General features: G+C 37.7%; 2 protein-coding genes across 2 annotated transcripts in view; both read left to right on the top strand.

The window, feature by feature from the left end:
* Window positions 1–412: 412 nt before the first annotated feature.
* LOC137100677 (major histocompatibility complex class I-related gene protein-like) overlaps window positions 413–17,925 on the top strand; it is a 48,750-nt gene continuing 31,237 nt past the window's right edge. Inside the window, exon 1 of the mRNA XM_067478543.1 lies at window positions 413–749. Coding sequence (XP_067334644.1) covers window positions 701–749 — 49 coding nt within the window. The 5' untranslated portion in view covers window positions 413–700. The remainder of the gene's footprint in view (window positions 750–17,925) is intronic.
* On the top strand, window positions 4,865–15,144 carry LOC137100436 (uncharacterized). Its single transcript, XM_067478272.1, has 7 exons — window positions 4,865–5,024; window positions 8,291–8,626; window positions 9,219–9,416; window positions 10,803–10,901; window positions 11,552–11,586; window positions 11,665–11,790; window positions 13,504–15,144. The coding sequence occupies exons 1-7, from the start codon at window positions 4,880–4,882 to the stop codon at window positions 13,696–13,698; spliced, it is 1,134 nt and encodes a 377-aa protein (XP_067334373.1). The 5' UTR covers window positions 4,865–4,879; the 3' UTR covers window positions 13,699–15,144.

Raw genomic sequence — 17,925 nt, 5'->3', positions numbered from 1 at the left:
GTTTACTGTAACTCGTCAGAGATCAAGTACTTTTGAAGTACTTCAAAACTACTTCTCCAATCAAACTGTTTGTGTGGAACTAACTGTTGTGTAATTTTACTTAACTGGTTTAAAAACTGATGTCATATTAAACCAGAATTCAAATACAGTATTTTTAACATTTTGAGATATTTGTGCATATTTGAATATTTCCATGAGCCAAAGCTACAGAATAAAATAAACAATTATATATTATATAATTCTTTCTCTATATTGAGCATTTATATGTTTGATAGCAAAACAATGTTTGTAATGTCTCAGTTCTACACTTTTCCTTTAGTAAAGGACGACTGACTGTTCCTTAATAATTCACCTGTTATATGATCCTCAGAAACACATTTGTGTATCATGTTGTAAAGTGGGTCCCGTTATAAGTCACTTCCTGATCTGTCCAGAGGGGGGAGACATTTAACATGTAATGTAACTCAAAAGAAAGGAAAACTCATTTAAATACGCGGTGTATCATCAATGAAACAAATGGCTTTTTAAGGACATTTGTATTAGGTTCTTGTCTCTACTTTACTATTTCATTGTTTTCTTATTATCGCAGCATTGAAATCTGGCGACGTTGTGGGATTTGTGCCAAATATCCAACCACTTACATCTTTCACAGAGACCGAAGCAACTCGATTATTTCTCCGTGATTCTTGATCAAATCAGGATGAAGTCGTTATTTCTGTTGCTTCTCTTCTGTCACGTTTCATCACCAGGTAAGTTCACATTTCAATCTCTAAACTCTTTACTTCAGTCTGCACTTTGTCCCTGCGTCCACAGTTTGACCTCAGTTTGAAAAGACTTTAGGCTTCAACTGAACATGTTCACACTGTAAATGTCCCATTTGGGACAATATGTGTACAGTATATTAAGGCAAAATACTGAATGTATTTTTATGTTGTCTCACAGTGAAACATTCCCTCAAGTTTCTCATCACTGCATCTTCTGGAATCCAAAACCTCCCAGATTTGGTTATTGTTGCCCTGGTTGATGACGTTCAGGCAGGTTACTGTGACAGCAACAAAACTATAGAGATGAAGCAGGATGTGTGGAAAACGTTATTCTAAGAAAATCCTCAGCTAATGGAGCTGTTCACTTGGCGATGTTTCGAGATTCTGCCTAAATTCTTCAAATCAGTACTTGACAGAATTATGCAGCAACTCCAACACAGAGGAGGTTAAATATCTTCTATGTTCTACATCTTACTTGAAAAATAAATGGAGGGAGCAGCAGAGCTCAACACAGGTCCTGGAGGCATGAAAGCTAAGTCTGTTCTGTTCCTCTTCCAGGAAACAAACTGGGTGAAACAGGTTCAACTCCTCACGGTAACAGTTAACAGTTTTAAACAGTAAAATACAAAGTAAAACAAGTGAAAAAGTTCTATCTACTCAGACTTATCACCACTCTTTACGTTACTAAGACTAAATTTGATAAGTTGTGTAAAAACAGCCATTTTTAAGAGCAGAGCTCAAAATCTTATCTATCCTTTGAATATCTGTCCTTATGTCTTGTACAATAAAATAAAAATGTGTATTTCCTTCTTCATTGGACATTTCCAGGTTAATTTTATGTTTGCATTAAAACTTTTGAACTGAAACGTAAAACCACTCATAAAGAAAAGGCCACAGAATCATAATCAAACTGTAATACTGTGAGAAGAGCAGGACTTTATAAAACATGCAATATTGTTAAGTTCAGCTTTCTACTGGAGACATCACTTATACATCATTGTAAACTGTGTTTTCTCTCTCAGGTTTCCACATTTTACAGTTGATACAAAGTTTTGAATCTGACGAAAAGACCAGAAAGACTTTTTCTGTACAGTGTGGTTATGATGGAGAAGACTTCATGTCATTAGACCTGAAGAATTGAAAGTGGATCCCTCTGAAACCAGAGGCTGATGTGGTCAAACAGGACAAAGTCCTAACGGAAGATACTGTTCACTTTGTTACTCAGATTTATTCTGAGTGTCTGAATTGTTGAGAACAGGTAGAATCACATGACCTGATGAAATTTCATAACTATGTTCATATAAACGCACTAAATTACATCTTTAATTGTTTCTCTTGTTCCCTTTTCTCTTTTAAGCCTGATGTGTCTCTATTGAATTTAATCCTTGTTCCCTTTTCTCTTTCTCAGCCTCTATGGTTTACTTCTTTCTCCCCTCTCTCTTTAACTTTCTCTCTTCCCTGTTTTTATTGCCTTCTCTCTCACCTACCAATTTATTTTACTGTTGCTCTCTTCCTTCCCCTCTGTGCATTCAGTCTTTTAAATTTCAGAAGAAAGTGCATTTGTCTAATTTCCAACAGTACAAAGAGGAAATGGAGTATTGCAGTAATTCTTAAAGGTTAAACATGTTTTTATAAAAATACTGAGACTGTTAATGTTCTGCAGTTTTTATGGAAAACTTCAAGTTAGTCAGGATTTATCTGTGCAAATGACCTATATTTGTGTTGTTGTGTTGTTTTTGTACAATATATAAAATTCTCTCTATCCTCCAGATCGTCCCTCAGTGTCTGTCCTCCAGAAGTCTCCGTCCTCTCCAGTCAGCTGCCACGCTACAGGTTTCTACCCTGACAGAGCCACAATGTTCTGGAGGAAAGATGGACAGGAGCTTCATGAGGACGTGGACCATGGAGAGATCCTCCCCAACCATGATGGAACCTTCCAGATGACAGTTGATCTGAACATTTCATCAGTCAAACCTGAAGACAGGAGGAGATACGACTGTGTGTTTCAGCTCTCTGGTGTTGAGAAAAACATCATCACCAAACTGGACAAACTTTGTCTTTTTAAGGATAAAAGACAAAACATTTCACCCTCTAACTTCTCATTTCCCTGTTGTTCTGTCATGTAACTTGTTTTAAATATTTAAAAACAGGATAATTGGGTTAGTGTTGGTGCTTCTCTATCTTCTCCAATGTTGCTCTGTAAAGAGGTTTATTATTAATTATATGATTATATATCTTCTTCTTTTCCTTTGGGTTGTACCCTTTTAGGGGTCTCCAGAGTGAATCATGTGCCTCCATCTAACTCTGTCCTCTGCATCCTCTTCTCTCACACCAACTAACTTCATGTCCTCTCTCACTACATCCATAAATCTCCTCTTTGTTCTTCCTCTAGACCTCCTGCCTGGCAGCTCCAACCTCAGCATCCTTCTACCGATATATTCACAGTTTCTCCTCTGAACATGTCCAAACCACCTCAATCTGGCCTCTCTACATTTCCATCCTTATCTTTAATCACACTAACCTGCTGCACATCCTTCCCATCTCTCCCTCTTTAGTGTCCAACCTAACATACAAGTCCTCATACGCTCTTTGTTTGGCCTTTGCCACCTCTACCTTCACCTTATGCTGCATCTCCCTGTGCTCCTGGCTGGCTTTTATTTGCATAAATTCAGAGGTTTCTAGGCAGGTATCATTTGATGATACCATAGATGCCTTTGCCGCAAGGACGTTCAGACGTGTACAAATTAAATGAAAGATTTTAGTTCTACATTATAGTTTTATGTTGTCTTGTTTGCACATTTTGCCCCATTGTTACCAAATACATGTACAAAGTATTCACTGACCATAGCACCGTTTCAATTTATGTTGTTTCTATTGTTGTTTGTGTTATTTTATGTTATTTTAGTGTGTGTGTGTTTGTTTGTGTGTTTGATCAACAATTAAACCTTTAAGGTCAGTTTCATTATATCCTGGATGGAGCTCTGAGAACTGTATGACTAAGTGTAAGCTCCTGACAACACAGCAGGCTGAGAATGTGAATTATTAGATAAAATATTCAAGTTGATGAGCCTGAAGAAATTAATTGGTTAATTGGTTTAATTGGTGCAAACTAATGTTTCAACATCACTGTGTCTTCACAGAGTAAAATCATTAAAACATTAAAACAATAAACATTAGTAAAACCCAACATGTACATTTGATGGACTGGATGACCAATAAAAAGAATTTTAATCTTTCAACCACTTTATAAATCATAAAAGAAATATGTTCAAAATCTAAACCAAATTTACAAAAACAAACAAAAACACAAAATTCAAACCTAAACTCATCACCTACAGGAAACATGACAAGTTAAGTTCTTCATTGTGGACTTTCTGGTTCGTCAGTAATGAAAGAAGAGACAGCAGAGCCTCAAACACAGATGATCATATCACTGCTTCTTCTTTCTGAGTATCTCACTCTGTCATTCTCTCCTTTCATCACATCATTTTTAGTCGTCTTTATTATAGTTTTACAGTTGCTCAGTTCCCTAAAAGTAGTTTGTAGTTAAACATGAAGATCAATTGAGTCTCTTTAAAATGTTGTCAATTAAAATAATTTACTTCCTCAAAATAACCTGAAAATTGATAAGGAAGTTGACGTTTTACACAATTGTACATATTCTCATTCAGTTCAGGTGAAGTCAAGTGGAACTTATGAAAAATCATTTTTGCATGTAAACAAGTTAAAACGATGTAAATGAATGAGGATGGAAACTCAACAAGGAGCAAAAGCTCCTCACTGGTTCAAGTGGGAATTTACATCACTGGCAATGTTTGAATTAAAGAGGATTTAGAGGGGAGCACAGGAAAACACAATGAGGGTTAACAAGGAGAAAGCAAAAGTAACTACCTAGGAAATGGTACTGAGGGACTTCAAAATAAAAGCCAGGGGCAGGAAGTAAATCCAAGAACCAGGACTGAGACAGATATAGGTTTTGTTATCCAGCCAATTAATAAACTACTTATAATTAGAACATATGTAATATGTTATGACTCTCCAGTGACAGAGAACCATCAGTTGGTGTTAATGTTGTGGTTGATTGATTTTGATAGAAAGACTTGAGGAGAGTGGAGATGAGTGTGTTTGAAGGAGGGACTCTGTCTTCTAGAGAAGTGACAAGTTCCTGGTTTGACAGTGAAGAAGGAAGAGAGGCAGCATTAAGTCATCAGAGCCTCAACATGGACGTTCATCACATTTTAATCTGCTTCTTCTTCCTCTGTGAGTATTTTTATTTTCTAGACTTATTTGGATTTTCTGAATGAGCTTTTTCTCTTAGTTTTAATAGAGGTTTAGTTTAGTCACACACACATCAGCATTGTTCTGTTTGTTCTGTCTCTTCCATGTCTCAATACTATGCAGCATTAGTGCAACTTTTCTCCACTTGCTCTTCATCATAACCTAAGACTGTCACTGGGCGTCTGTCTGGACATGACTCACTTCTTAGTGAAAAATGGTGATAAATTGTGCAGCACAAACACTGTTTCAGCAGAAGTTCCTCTTTAAATATGTCACTTATTTAAATTTACTCTGTTGTATAGTAGAAGAAGTTTGTCGAGGTGAAAAATATAAATTATAAATTATTATATAAATTATTTTCAAATCTTTATTACGGAAAATGGAAAACAAGTCTGTGTTCGTGTCTCAGTTATGCTGCTTCTATCTTTAGGTGTTTTCTGTCTATTCAGTGCTGCTAACACACAAAGTAAGTTCCTGTTCATGCTGCACACAAAGTGATACTTCTGACTTTTTCATGGTGGGTTCCTCCCATACACAGCACACCACCTGTGTCTCATTTAGGTTAGTCCAGCGTCTTCTTCATGGGTTGTTGCTTGTCCAGCTGTTGTCCTCTGAGTTGCTCTAGTCACAGCTAAATAGCCCCTGCAGAACCCACATGGAAAAATAAAATTAATTTATTGAGTGTACAACTGGACGAATGAAGAAATACCTGCAGTCTGTAAAGTAAAAGTATAACTACTTTTGCTAACAAGTAAAAATGACTATAGTTGGTTGTCCAGGATGCTTCCTGAGCAGGTAAATAATAATTGTAGTCTGTGTGTTCACACATAACTTGTAACAGTAGTAGCTACAGGAAACCCACATTTTAACACTGCAACTCATTCTCCACCTCACCCACCCAGCCCCAGCACATAATGTGGAAATCCTCAGTGACAACACCACAGCAGATTGACCTAAGTTCCATTATAAAGTTACAGTTATAAAGTTAATTATTAAACATTCCTGGTGTGACTCTAAAGTTACTTTACAAAATAAGAAGTAGATACAGTAAATTCTACTCACTGACTCCATATGTTGATCAAAGGAATTGGTGCATTCACCCTCATACCAGAACAAATCTGACTCCAGATCAAAGAAATCACCTTCATTATCCTGCTCACTATTCTCTTCTTTGTACTTTGACTTTTTATTTACTTTTTATCTCTGTGTTTTCCTCTGTTCCCTTCTTGTAACTTACAAACTTGGAATCTCTGTTTTAGTCTGTAGTATGAACATCATTTGTCTACACACATCTGTTTCTCACCTCCTCACACCAACTGTGTCATCTGATTGGCTGTTCAAAACAACAAAAAATAAATGCCTCCTACAAATGTAACTAAACCCAAGGCCAAGGACCCAAAACCCAGATATTGCAGTGTCATTAACTCTGTGTGTTTTCTCCCGTAGTTGTCTTTGTCCTTCTCTGTCCCCCTCTCTGTGTCCCTTTCTGGTGTCCTCAGCTTTGAAGCTGTGTGTTTTGCAGTGTGCAGCTACTGGTTCTAACAACCTGCCCGATGTTTTGTTGTTGCTTTTTTCTTTTCTGTCTTCACTTTCCACTCACCCCAACCGGTCAAGGCAGATGGCCACCCACCCTGAGCCTGGTTCTGCTGGAGGTTTCTCCCATTAAAGGGAGTTTTTCCTCTCCACTGTTGCCTAGGGCTTGCTCAAGGGGGATTTGTTGGGTTGCTTCTACATACTTGTGTAGTCTGGACTTTATTCTGTAAAGTGCTTGAGATGACTTTGTTGTAAATTGGCGCTATATAAATAAAGTTGAATTGAATTGAATTGAAAATGTTTCAGGACTGTGCCAGACCCGAGTGGATCCAAACGCGTGCTTTGTTCAATATGTAGCTATATAAAACACACACACACACACACACACACACACACACACACACACACACACACACACACACACACACACACACACACACACACACACAGTACATTCACTAATGTTAGCTTCTTTTTTAAGCCTTTAATTTAACTTTTCTGAATGTATAAGTAAAACAGAGGTAACAACTTTTCTCTCTCTTTCTCTGTTTCATACATGAAGTCCAGACAAAAATCAGCTCCAGTGTCCAGACTTCATGTATGAAACAGGCTTTACAGAGAGAGAGAAGACATGGACGACCAAGAAACTCTTTGTGAGTCTGTGTCAGACTGAAGAACAGCAGTAAATGAAGCAAACTTTAATTCACAAAATGGGCAGAAAAACAATATAAGCTCATCTACATCTTTTTTGTCTTGTGAAAAATGTCAGTTGTGAGAAATGAAAGTGAAAGAAATTCACAAAACAGAGCAAGACTTTAAATGGTATCAACCTCAGAAATACTCTGTTACAAGTAGTTGTATTTTTACAGTATTGGACTTTAAAATACCATGTACCACATTTAAAGGCAACATTATTATTTTATACATATTACAGTATATTCATCTACATCACCAACCAAAGCTCGTTTTCTCTGATTACTTTCTGAACCATCTTCTAGACTTATCATAACTCCACCTGTACTGCACACACCAATACATATTTGTGGGTGGACAGAAGAACAATGTGCAAAGCTCAGATTCAAAGGGGTCAAAGACTTAATAACTTCAAATCTATTTTTACTGTAAGTACTTTTTAAGTAAGAGGTACAATTGACTGACAAAAACACACCAGGCACTGCTCATCAGGTGGTGAACACCATCCCTATGGGGGCAGCATCATCCTGTGGGTGGGCTTCTCAGCATGGCAGATGGCTGCTCACCCTGAGCCTGGTTCTGCTGGAGGTTTCTTCCGTTAAAGGGAGTTTTTCCTCTCCATTGTTGCCTATCGCTTGTTCAAAGGGGATGTGTTGGGTTTTCTTTATACATCTTTATAATCTTGACTTTATTCTGTAAAGTGCCCTGAGATGACTTTGTTGTGAATTGGCGCTATATAAATAAAGTTGAATTGAATTGTTGAGGCACATGGGATAATAACTGATTAGGAAAAGAAATCAAACCACAAATAGTGATCACATGAACACAATGAAAGACTGAATGACTGAAGGGAAACAATGAGATGAGAGAATTTGACATTTTCTAAATCTTTATTGACAGAATTAAAAAGTGCGACTGCAGTAGAAGTGATGAGCTCTGTGGAAATGTAAAACAGGAATCATCATCAGACTGTAGCATCTTACAGGAAGATAGTAACTATTGATTGTTCATCTTTTTAACAGCTCTGCGGGATGGAAACACTGGTCTCATCAATGCAGAAATCACCACTCATCCAGGAACTGAAGGAGGAAACATCACAGTTGGATGCTCATTTTCTTTCCCTGGAAGCAGGAAGTTGTTCTGTAAAGGAGACTGTACAACAGGAAACATTCTCATTGAAACAACCAGTAACAGAGCTCAGAGCGGCAGATACAGTATTGAATATGAAGGAGGATTTTTACCATCACTCATGTATGTGAGCATCACACAGCTGAACAAGTCTGACTCAGGATTGTACAGGTGTAATTTGGACAGAATTTGGTTCAGAAATCATGAGTTTGAGATCATTGTCACAGAAGGTGAGTTTCAACTGAACGTTCTGAAAATGTTCCTTCATGTCTGTGAAGCTGTGAGAAAACAACTAACAGCTAATGTTCTACATGAATCAGCACAAGAGCAGGTGTTACCACTTCCAATCTCCTGTTAGTGGCTTATTCAGAAACATTGGTACATTTGCTGAACCTCTGTCAACATGTGTGGACGATCAAAAACTAGAACTTCACCAACACAACCACACACCAAGCAAACACAACACAAAATGTAACAAGCAGCTAAAAAGAATGATTTACTCATCTACCAGCAAGAACTAGTCAGCTCCACATCCATCTTGTTTCCTTTTCTCTCTTTTAGCTCTCACTAACCAGTAACAGCCAGTCTGATGTTCTTCTCTGCACAGTCTCCTCAAACGTTGTTTTCTTGCTGCATCTGTGATGTTTAGTGAACACCTATGGATGAACTCCATGAATGGATGTATTACAAGAATACTGAGCTACAGTAATCTCACAATTGAGGCCTGTTGTCAGGACGACAGAAAAGCAGTTCATCTTATTAACATCATGAGGAAAACAGCATCTCCTCTGGATCATTATCTGATTGTTTCATTGTTCACAGCTTCAACCTCTTCACCACCAAGCACAGCTCTCCAACCTTCAACAACATCACATACATTCTCTTCATCATCATCATCATCATCACCATCATCATCATCTTCACCATTGTCAGCAACACAGAGTTTAAACCCCAGTTCCGGAAGATTTACAACTTCATCCTCCACTGAAACCTACAAACAGCCTGAAACAGGATCATCAGGTACATTTAAAGTTCCCTCTATAATAAACATAGTGTTACTCAGCACAGAAACATGAACATGACCCTCAGTGACAGTTGCTGTAGACCTGATACAATGATGCACTAAAGAAAGTAAAAAGTAAAAATGCTACACTACAATATCAGTGCATTATGATATAAAATTCATAAGCTCACTCTAAAACACACTGTGATTTTATGGCTGTTTCTCTTTTTATTAAGAATCTGGATCTGCAGAGTAACTCAAGGAATCAAATGTAGTGGAGTAAAATGCTGAACATTTCCTTCTGAAGTGTAAAGGACTAGAAGTACAATATAACAGGAGGCAGAGAGTTTACCAGCAAGTACAGAAGACAAAGAGTAAGAGTCACACTAGTTAGACTTTTCCTAACTAGAAAAACCTGTTTTAAATGTTCCCGTGCTCACATACAAGTTAGCAGGATATTGTAATGGGAAAGGATGTAGGAGTGGAATACAATAAAGTGTTAAACATACAGTATCATCTCAGGCCTGTAGCAGAGCTGAAATGATGTGGCTCATCAGTCTGGTTCAGGATGTCTCCTTAGGTGAAGAAGAACCAACTACGATGTCCTCACTGCTGTGTATTTCCATCAAGCTACTGCAGTTTTCACAACATTGTTACAAAATCCCAAATGTTAATGTTTGTTACTTTGTGCAGCTGCTAAGTAGTTGTGTTTAAGCTGTGTGTGAAAGTATGTTGTCTTCTAGTGAGTAACATGAATGCAGTATTTGTACTTTTACTCTGTGATCACTGCAGCAAACCTTTGTTGCTGTTGTACATTTGCAGAGCTGTATAATGACTATGATAAATCACTGTGCAGCATTTTGGCATCTGACAAGTCTTTAAACTTCCACATGGGTCTCACTGCTAACACGACTCCTTGTACTGTGTTAAGGCAGAGCTGTTTTTGATCTGTATGTCTGAGGCAGAGAGGGGCTTTAAATGATGTCTTAGATGTGTTAGATAAGCTTAGTGCAGGTTACACAGTTTGACAAAACTAACAAACGTAATTAGAATGTGACACTGACATCATGCAGACGACATTGTGATCTGTGCTTTTCTGTTTACTGTGTCTAATACAGTTGTTTGAATGAGTTACCAGCATATCATCTAAAAAAAAGTCCTATCAATTATTTACATTTTATGGAGATGGGAAGAGACAAGTGGAAGAAAATGGATCCTACCCAGAGACATTAAATCTCACAAGACGGTGCCTCTGTCCCCAACAGTTACCAAGTTCATATTGTCATTAACTTGACAGTGCTGCTTCAAACAGTCCTGTAGAAATTCAATCCAGCCAATATGTCACAATGAGACATGAAGTTTCAGAGTAAAACAAACTGGTTTTACTGTTAATTCTGCCACAGGTGCAGCGCTGGTTATCAGTCTGATTCTGGTCTTCATGATCATCATATTATCAGTGGCTGTGCTGATATTCTGCAGGAAGAGGAGCAGTAAATTCAAAGGTACACACACACACACACACACACAGACACACACACACACACACACACACACAGACACAGAGACACAGAAAAGAGCTGGAATCTGGAATCTAAGGCATGAAGACTTTCAGAGTTAGGGCCTCTGAGCAACTATCATAAGAAGGAATCAGGTAGCAACTTGTAATCTGTTACCCAGTTCTACTAAATACATCCATGATGTGCACAGGATGGTCTGGGTAGATGAACGGGTTAATAAATGCAAAACGTACAGATATGGAAAACAACTTTAGATTGTGTTTCTAACTAGAGGATTTAGTTTCTTTTAACCTGTTTCACAGTTGTGTGTTGATAATCAGAACCATGATGTCAATGGTACAGTGATCTATTTCAATTCAAATCATTGCTTTATTATTGTAACCATGGTGATGAAGTTGTAGTACAGCTGCTGTGGCTCATATCAGAGGGTTGGGACTAACTATCTACATTATGACTGTTTAGGTTGAATGGAAAATGTCATAATGCAACATGTACAGAGCTGTTCCACTTTTGATGTAGTGCTTCAAAAAGTACAGTGTTTTTTCTTTCTTCAACCAGCACAAAATTGAAATTAGAATTTCTGAAGGTCTAGTCTGAGCTGATGTGTTTTTAAGTCTCTGAACCATGTTTTTCAGGTCCTGTGGAAACAGTGTATGATAATGTTAGAGAGGTGAGTCTGAATAAATCCTATCATCAGTAATATTTGTTAAAACCAGCTGATACATATCAAACCTTTCTCCTCCTACAGTCCAGCAGAGTGTATGAAGAGGTCAGAGATCCTGTGGAAGCATCTACAGTTTACACTTTGATCCATCAAGATGAGGTCAGGACCACAGATATATACAGCTTGGCCACTGACACCTGTGCTCAGGATGTAAGTATGTAAAAAAAAAAAAAGCTTTTGGACCAGAACATTGTTTAAGCCCAGACCCAAAGATTGTAGTTAGAAATAAGCTAATTGTCTTCTCTTTTGCCTTAATAACACTTAGCAGCACTTCTCAAAGTCACAAAAACCTTAAAAGTGAAAAGAATAAAAATAATATTATTAGCAGATGTAAAACTAAAACTTACATTACACAAATTACACCAATATTACAGATTAAGAAAAAGTCAAAATAAGTGAGTTTGAGGAAGAGATTTAAGAAGACTGAGTTCACCTGTGACAGATACAAGCAGATACAGTCTGATCATTCAAAGCTCCTGTATGTCTCACTGGGGGCCTCAGTTAAAGCCCTCTGGGATGTTCCTCCTCTAACAGGCTGTTTATGCTGATGGCTTATACAACAGAATATTCCTTTATTCATTTACAAGGGCACATGTCATAATGAATGAATACAATTTGAAATACACATTACCAACAATAAGTTAAACTAAACAATAGTTTAGGTTTTGGATACAGCTTAACATTACAAAGTGCAGTAGTTGAGGTCAAGGTAACAGTTTAAAAACACAAGCACTGTCCAAAGGACTCTCGTTGTTTGGTGATTAGGAAAGAACAGAAGGTTTCAAGTGAAATGACTTCTGTTTGGAGATTATTCCAATCAGAGGGGGCAGCAATACTGAATGCTCCCCAATGCTTCCCCAGTTCAGTCCAAAGATTTAGATTTAGTCAGATTTATCAGTGAATCTCTGACTGAAAGGTTCCACTGTTTTGAACAGACAGAGCGAGGAGGAAAGAAAGTGTTGCAATTAAGTCCATGTAATCATCTAAACGTTAAGCAACAGCTTAAGCAAAACACAAGAAGAACAACATAGTGTGTCCAGTCCAGTGCAGTGAAGAGTCTTCAGAGCTCTACATTGGAGAAACCAACAATATCACTATCAGGAGAAGCAAGACTTCAGAACCAGAATCAGCAGTGTATCTACACCTAAAGGACACTTGTTTGAGGTCAACAATGTAACCACTTAGGACCCAAACACAATTTGTCTCCCATTTATCATGCACACATCCATCTGGGGATTCCACACCTAACAATCCCTCCTAGAAGGATGATGGATGGTGATCATTACAATAAACTTTTTTTTACTTCCCATAATATCTGGAGATTCAGGTCAGGATATTCTCTGCAGTTGGTCTAAAGTATCCTGTAGAAATCGCAGCATTTTATTTACAGCACAACAAAGATCATATGCAGAAAAGAAGAAGTGAAGGAAGTCAGTGGCTAATTGTGAGGGTTGATTCATTTATCCTTTAATAACAGCATTAAGATGAATTATATGTGATGATGCTCATCTAACAAAACAGAGAAAAACTAAAACTATCAGACTGCTGCAGTGCAGCTTCCTGTTCTGGTGGTTGTGGCTCAGCTGGTGTAACAGTCCTTCACAAACCACAGGGTCAGTGTTTGACTTCCGCTTCCTCTTGGCTACATGTCAAAGTGTCCTTGGACAAGACACTGAACACACAGTTGCCCCTAGTGTCTGTTCATTACTTGTAAGCTGCTTTGGATAAAAGCATCTGCTAAATGTCTAATGTGGCTTCCTGACTCTTAAGTATAAGTCAAGACAAGATGAACTTAAATAAAGTTTTAAACACATGTGACAGTGATGAAGAGCTAATTTCTGACCTGTGTTTTTTACATTTCAGACTGAAGACAATTCTGGTAACTTAGTCTACTCCAAGGTGGACGTTCCTAAAAGAGAAGCCAGCTCCCCCTGTGCTGACACAGACAAAGTTGTCTACTCTGAACCTCGGGTAGAAGCGAGTTCTCGCAGCCTCCCTGAAGATGCTTCACCTCCTCTCTACTCTGTTGCTTTACCTCAGGAGAAACTTCTTTGCTAATGTAGCTACATTCACTCTCTCACAGACTGAGCGTTGTACTAGATGTAGTCTTCATTCTTTTTTCTATATTTTTTATATTGTATATTGTAGCACACTTGACAAAACACGCAGACAGGCTTGTGGTTTCTCTCTCTTTACTGCAAAGTTTCAGACAAAGCAGTAAACTGTTGTTAGCATAGTTCTGTCTCGTGTCTCATCTCAGCGCTATATGACAGTGTATCGCGCTGCCTGTAAAACTCCGGACCTGAGCATATTTAACACATACTCGTAGCAACAATAATAAATGTTTGGCACCAATAATGAAGCAGCACTACTGCAACATCAGTTCTTACCCCTGACATCTTTACAGTTACATGCAATGCAATTTAGACATGTCTCAGTCAAATGTACTGTACAGGGTCCTAATACTAATGGCCGAGTTAGCTTAACTGCTACGTTGTCATTGCTTAAATCTATCTCGTCCAACACACACTGAACGGCCAACTTCCCCACTTTGCTCATAACCCTGTGCTTTATATGAAACATTAATCCTCTATTCAATATCTCGTCAGCTTACCTGCAAAATTACAGACAAAGCAGTAAACTGTTGTTAACATAGTTCTGTCTCGTGTCTCATCTCAGCGCTATATGACAGTGTGTCTGCGCTGTCTGTCTCCCTCTTGTGGCGAACATTGATAACAACACTTATAAAAGCTCACTATGTTGTCTGTGTGCAGAAGACTGAAGTGCAGATGTCTCAAAATAAGGTAAACTAGCAAATCAGATGTGCCAAAAGAACATTGTAGAATATGAACTAAGATACAATGGGGTTAAATAAAAATATGTGTTGGGGCTCTGACCTGTTTTAATTCACTGCCCTCACAATAGGTTATAACTCTCTCATGTGTAGGATACAGTGTGTTGTCATGTGCCATTTAAAGTTTAAATATCAAGACTAAATTGTATCATAACATACAGCACTTTTAGGAGTAAAGTTAGCTCCTGCTGTTTGTTAGCTGTTAGCTACACTAGCTGTAGCTGTTGAGCTGCCTGCATCTGCTAACGTTAGCTGCTGTAGCTAACAGTACAGAAACACTAGAAACACTGTTTGGCTGAGCAGGACAAAGTCAAGGACAAATCTCTGTACACACAGACAAATGTCCCAGACGACAGGACAGAAGCAATAATCCACGTGTAAAAAAAACAGCCAGTTGTGAGTCTTTCCACCTCTTTTAGGTAAAAACTGTGTTTTCTCTGATAACTAGATATTTACATTTAGTTTTTGGAGTGAATACATTTGCACATTATTTTACATACACAATTACAGATTTGTGTACAGACACACAAGTCTGAGTACACAAGCATAAATCCATGTACATATACAAATAATTGAGCTACTATTCTGCTCCCACACTTTAGTTTAAAAGGAGTTCACTTGGTGAATCTGTTATAAGAGCTACTCTGTATTAGCTACAACTGTTCTGTCAAGCACAGAAATTACTAATGAAGATTTATGAATGTTTATTTAAAACAGAACTGGAAATCAGGCTTTTAGTGGAAAGTTGACCTGTATTTAATGTGTGTATTTTACATATATATTTTGTGTATTTTACAAAAAGGGGGCTACATTTTGTACCCTCTTACTTCAGAGGGTACTATCAAACATATGTTTGAGTACGAGAACAGTTTCAAAGTCAACTTGCAAAGCTTGACTTTGGAACATTGGGGTTTGGTAATGCTGCAAGTTCTTGTTCAGTCCACGTGGGAGCTGCATCTCAGGTGACTTTGGTTGATGGATGGTGTTATGTGGTCCTGTCCAGTCCACACCATAGTCCTCATCCACCTGAATGAGCACATGTCCTAAACATAAGCAGAACAACTGTTTCTCGCATCATGTGACAGGAGTTGCTGACCTTAAGACACTGGCTAATTTAATCATTCATGCATCTGTGCTAATTTTAATCAGTGTTTTCTTTCTTTATATGATCTATTTCTGTGTTTGTACATTGTTTCATATGAAAACACAGATAAGCAAAGCCCAGTATGGTGGATAGAATAAGAACGTGGATTTGTAGACAAGTAAACTTGTCTCTAATCTCCACAGTAGAATGTAAAAAATCATGTCCCTCCTTTCTGTGAAGCAGCCAGAGCTGCAGGGGTGAATTGTTGTTTGTTGTTCTCAGTCTGTGCTGATTCCTTGAATGACTAAAGTCGATGCTGAATATGATGCAAAAAGCATCTGTGCAGTGCAAACAGGTCAATTTCTTCACCAGGACTGAACAGTCCCTGAATCTCCACCTGGATTTTTGACTTGTCTCATGGAATCTGCCAGTTGTATCCTGATAAGACACTTTAAGCAGTTAATTCTCTGACTTAATGCTGTGGCTTTACAGATGGTTTACAGATGTTTTGAGAACAGACAATTTAGTGCTGACTGGTTGAAATGGGGGAGAACATGGACTGTCATAATCATACACTTACTGGCCACTTTATTAGGTACAGCTGTACAATCATATGGAATCCAGTACAGCAGCTCTGCCATGATTTCTACTCTTAGGTTATAATTTCTCAGTTGAAAGTGTCAAAAAGGTGATAATTCTGCTATGTGTTTAATATCGAGGTCATAGTGGGTGGTGGAGTATCACCTTACTTTTACTGTGTATAGTAGATGTCCCATCACCCTTCTGCAGCCAGCATTTGGGTGACAACGCTGAATATCCAGTGCTATAGCATCCAAATCTTCACCTGTCAGATTTTCTGCATATAAAAACATCATCATGTTGCAGCAGGCTTCAATGGGAGATACAATTTGAACAAAATATAGTGAAAGAACCTAAAGATAATGTCCACTTGTTTTCAGACTTACCTAAAGACTGTTCCTATAGTGCACATTCTACATGGACACGATGCTCAATTGCTCTCAAACTGTCGAAAATGGCGTCATCAATGTGAGAAACTTGAAGAGCAATTGTCATCAAAAACATCATCCAAATGACTCAAAACAGCATCTGCTGGCAAATGATCTCTGTGTAGTTGATCTGCTAAAGTAAGCAGAGCTGTACAGAGTTCATTCAAGTCGGCCACTTCTGACCTTTCCCACTGTATCTAGGTAATAATCTGTATTTCATGAAAATAATCAGTATGAAATAATATTTCATGATAATGAACAGATTTTAAAGCAGAATGAAAGATATTTCATAATAATGAGCTTAATTTGGAAAGTGTTTGTGATTATTTCCCAATTTCATGGTCATTTTATATATTTGTCTCCCATTTATTCATATATTTATGTATTTCATAATGTCCTATTAACTTGTTGGATTTTGAAAACTTTGCTCCATAGAAACTTCTCTAAATGTTTGGGTTCCTACTTTAAACATCACCCACATTCTTTCCCCCCATTTTTCTCCAAACTTTGCACATTGTTAGACTGCTGGGGGACCCACCCCCAAATGCACTGAGCTCCTTTCCTCCTCTCTTCCCTCTCTTCTCTCCTCTTACCCCACATTTATTTGTCACCACTGTACGACATTAACTTTGTGTGTTCTGTCTCCCGTAGTTGTCTTTCTCCTTCTCTGTCTCCGTCTCTCTGTCCCTTTCTGTAGGTGTCCCTGTCTCTTCTTTCACAAGCTTTAATTGTTGATGTAGATGAATATACTGTAGTTTTCTTTTCAGAAAATGTAGAATATCTATTGATTAAGGATAATTGTGCCTTACATGGTATTTTAAACTCAAATATTGTGAAAATATAGATACTTATAATAGATATTTCTGAGGTGGTTTTGCTTTTTAACAAGTGAATTTTTTCTTTTTCATTTTTCAAAATTGTTTATCATTTAACAAAACAGGAGAAATCGATTAAATAGCTTAATGTAAAAAAAAAATGGAACCTCAATGGAATTTATGATTTTTCAATGAGATTTACATTTACATTTAGTCATTTAACAGATGCTTTTATGCAAAGCAACTTACAAGTGACGTACAAGAGCAAGAATCTAAGTCAAGGAGAAAACATCAAAGCAAAGTCTTATCATTTCACGAGATGCAAGTGAGAGAAAGAGCAAAGAGGAAGTTTTTTTTTCTTTGTTTTTTTTTATAGATTTAAGTGCATAGGAAGATGCGGAAGAGTTTTGTTGTTACGTTTTTCCAACTTATTTATTTCTGGAACACAGTCCTTTGTCATAAGCAAATCACAATGACATTTTCAGAGATAATAAACACGGTGCTCATCTCTGATTGATGGAGATT

The sequence above is a fragment of the Channa argus genome, chromosome 1, assembly GCF_033026475.1.
Source record: "Channa argus isolate prfri chromosome 1, Channa argus male v1.0, whole genome shotgun sequence".
Classification (NCBI taxonomy): Eukaryota; Metazoa; Chordata; class Actinopteri; order Anabantiformes; family Channidae; genus Channa; species Channa argus.
This window is presented reverse-complemented; position numbering and strand designations above follow the sequence as displayed.

Coding starts and splice junctions, on each gene's coding strand:
- LOC137100436 (XM_067478272.1), top strand. CDS start 4,880: ATGAGTGTGTTTGAAGGAGGGACTCTGTCTTCTAGAGAAGTGACAAGT. Junction 10,902..11,551: donor GAGGAGCAGTAAATTCAAAG/GTACACACACAC, acceptor CATGTTTTTCAG/GTCCTGTGGAAACAGTGTAT. Junction 11,791..13,503: donor CTGACACCTGTGCTCAGGAT/GTAAGTATGTAA, acceptor TTTACATTTCAG/ACTGAAGACAATTCTGGTAA.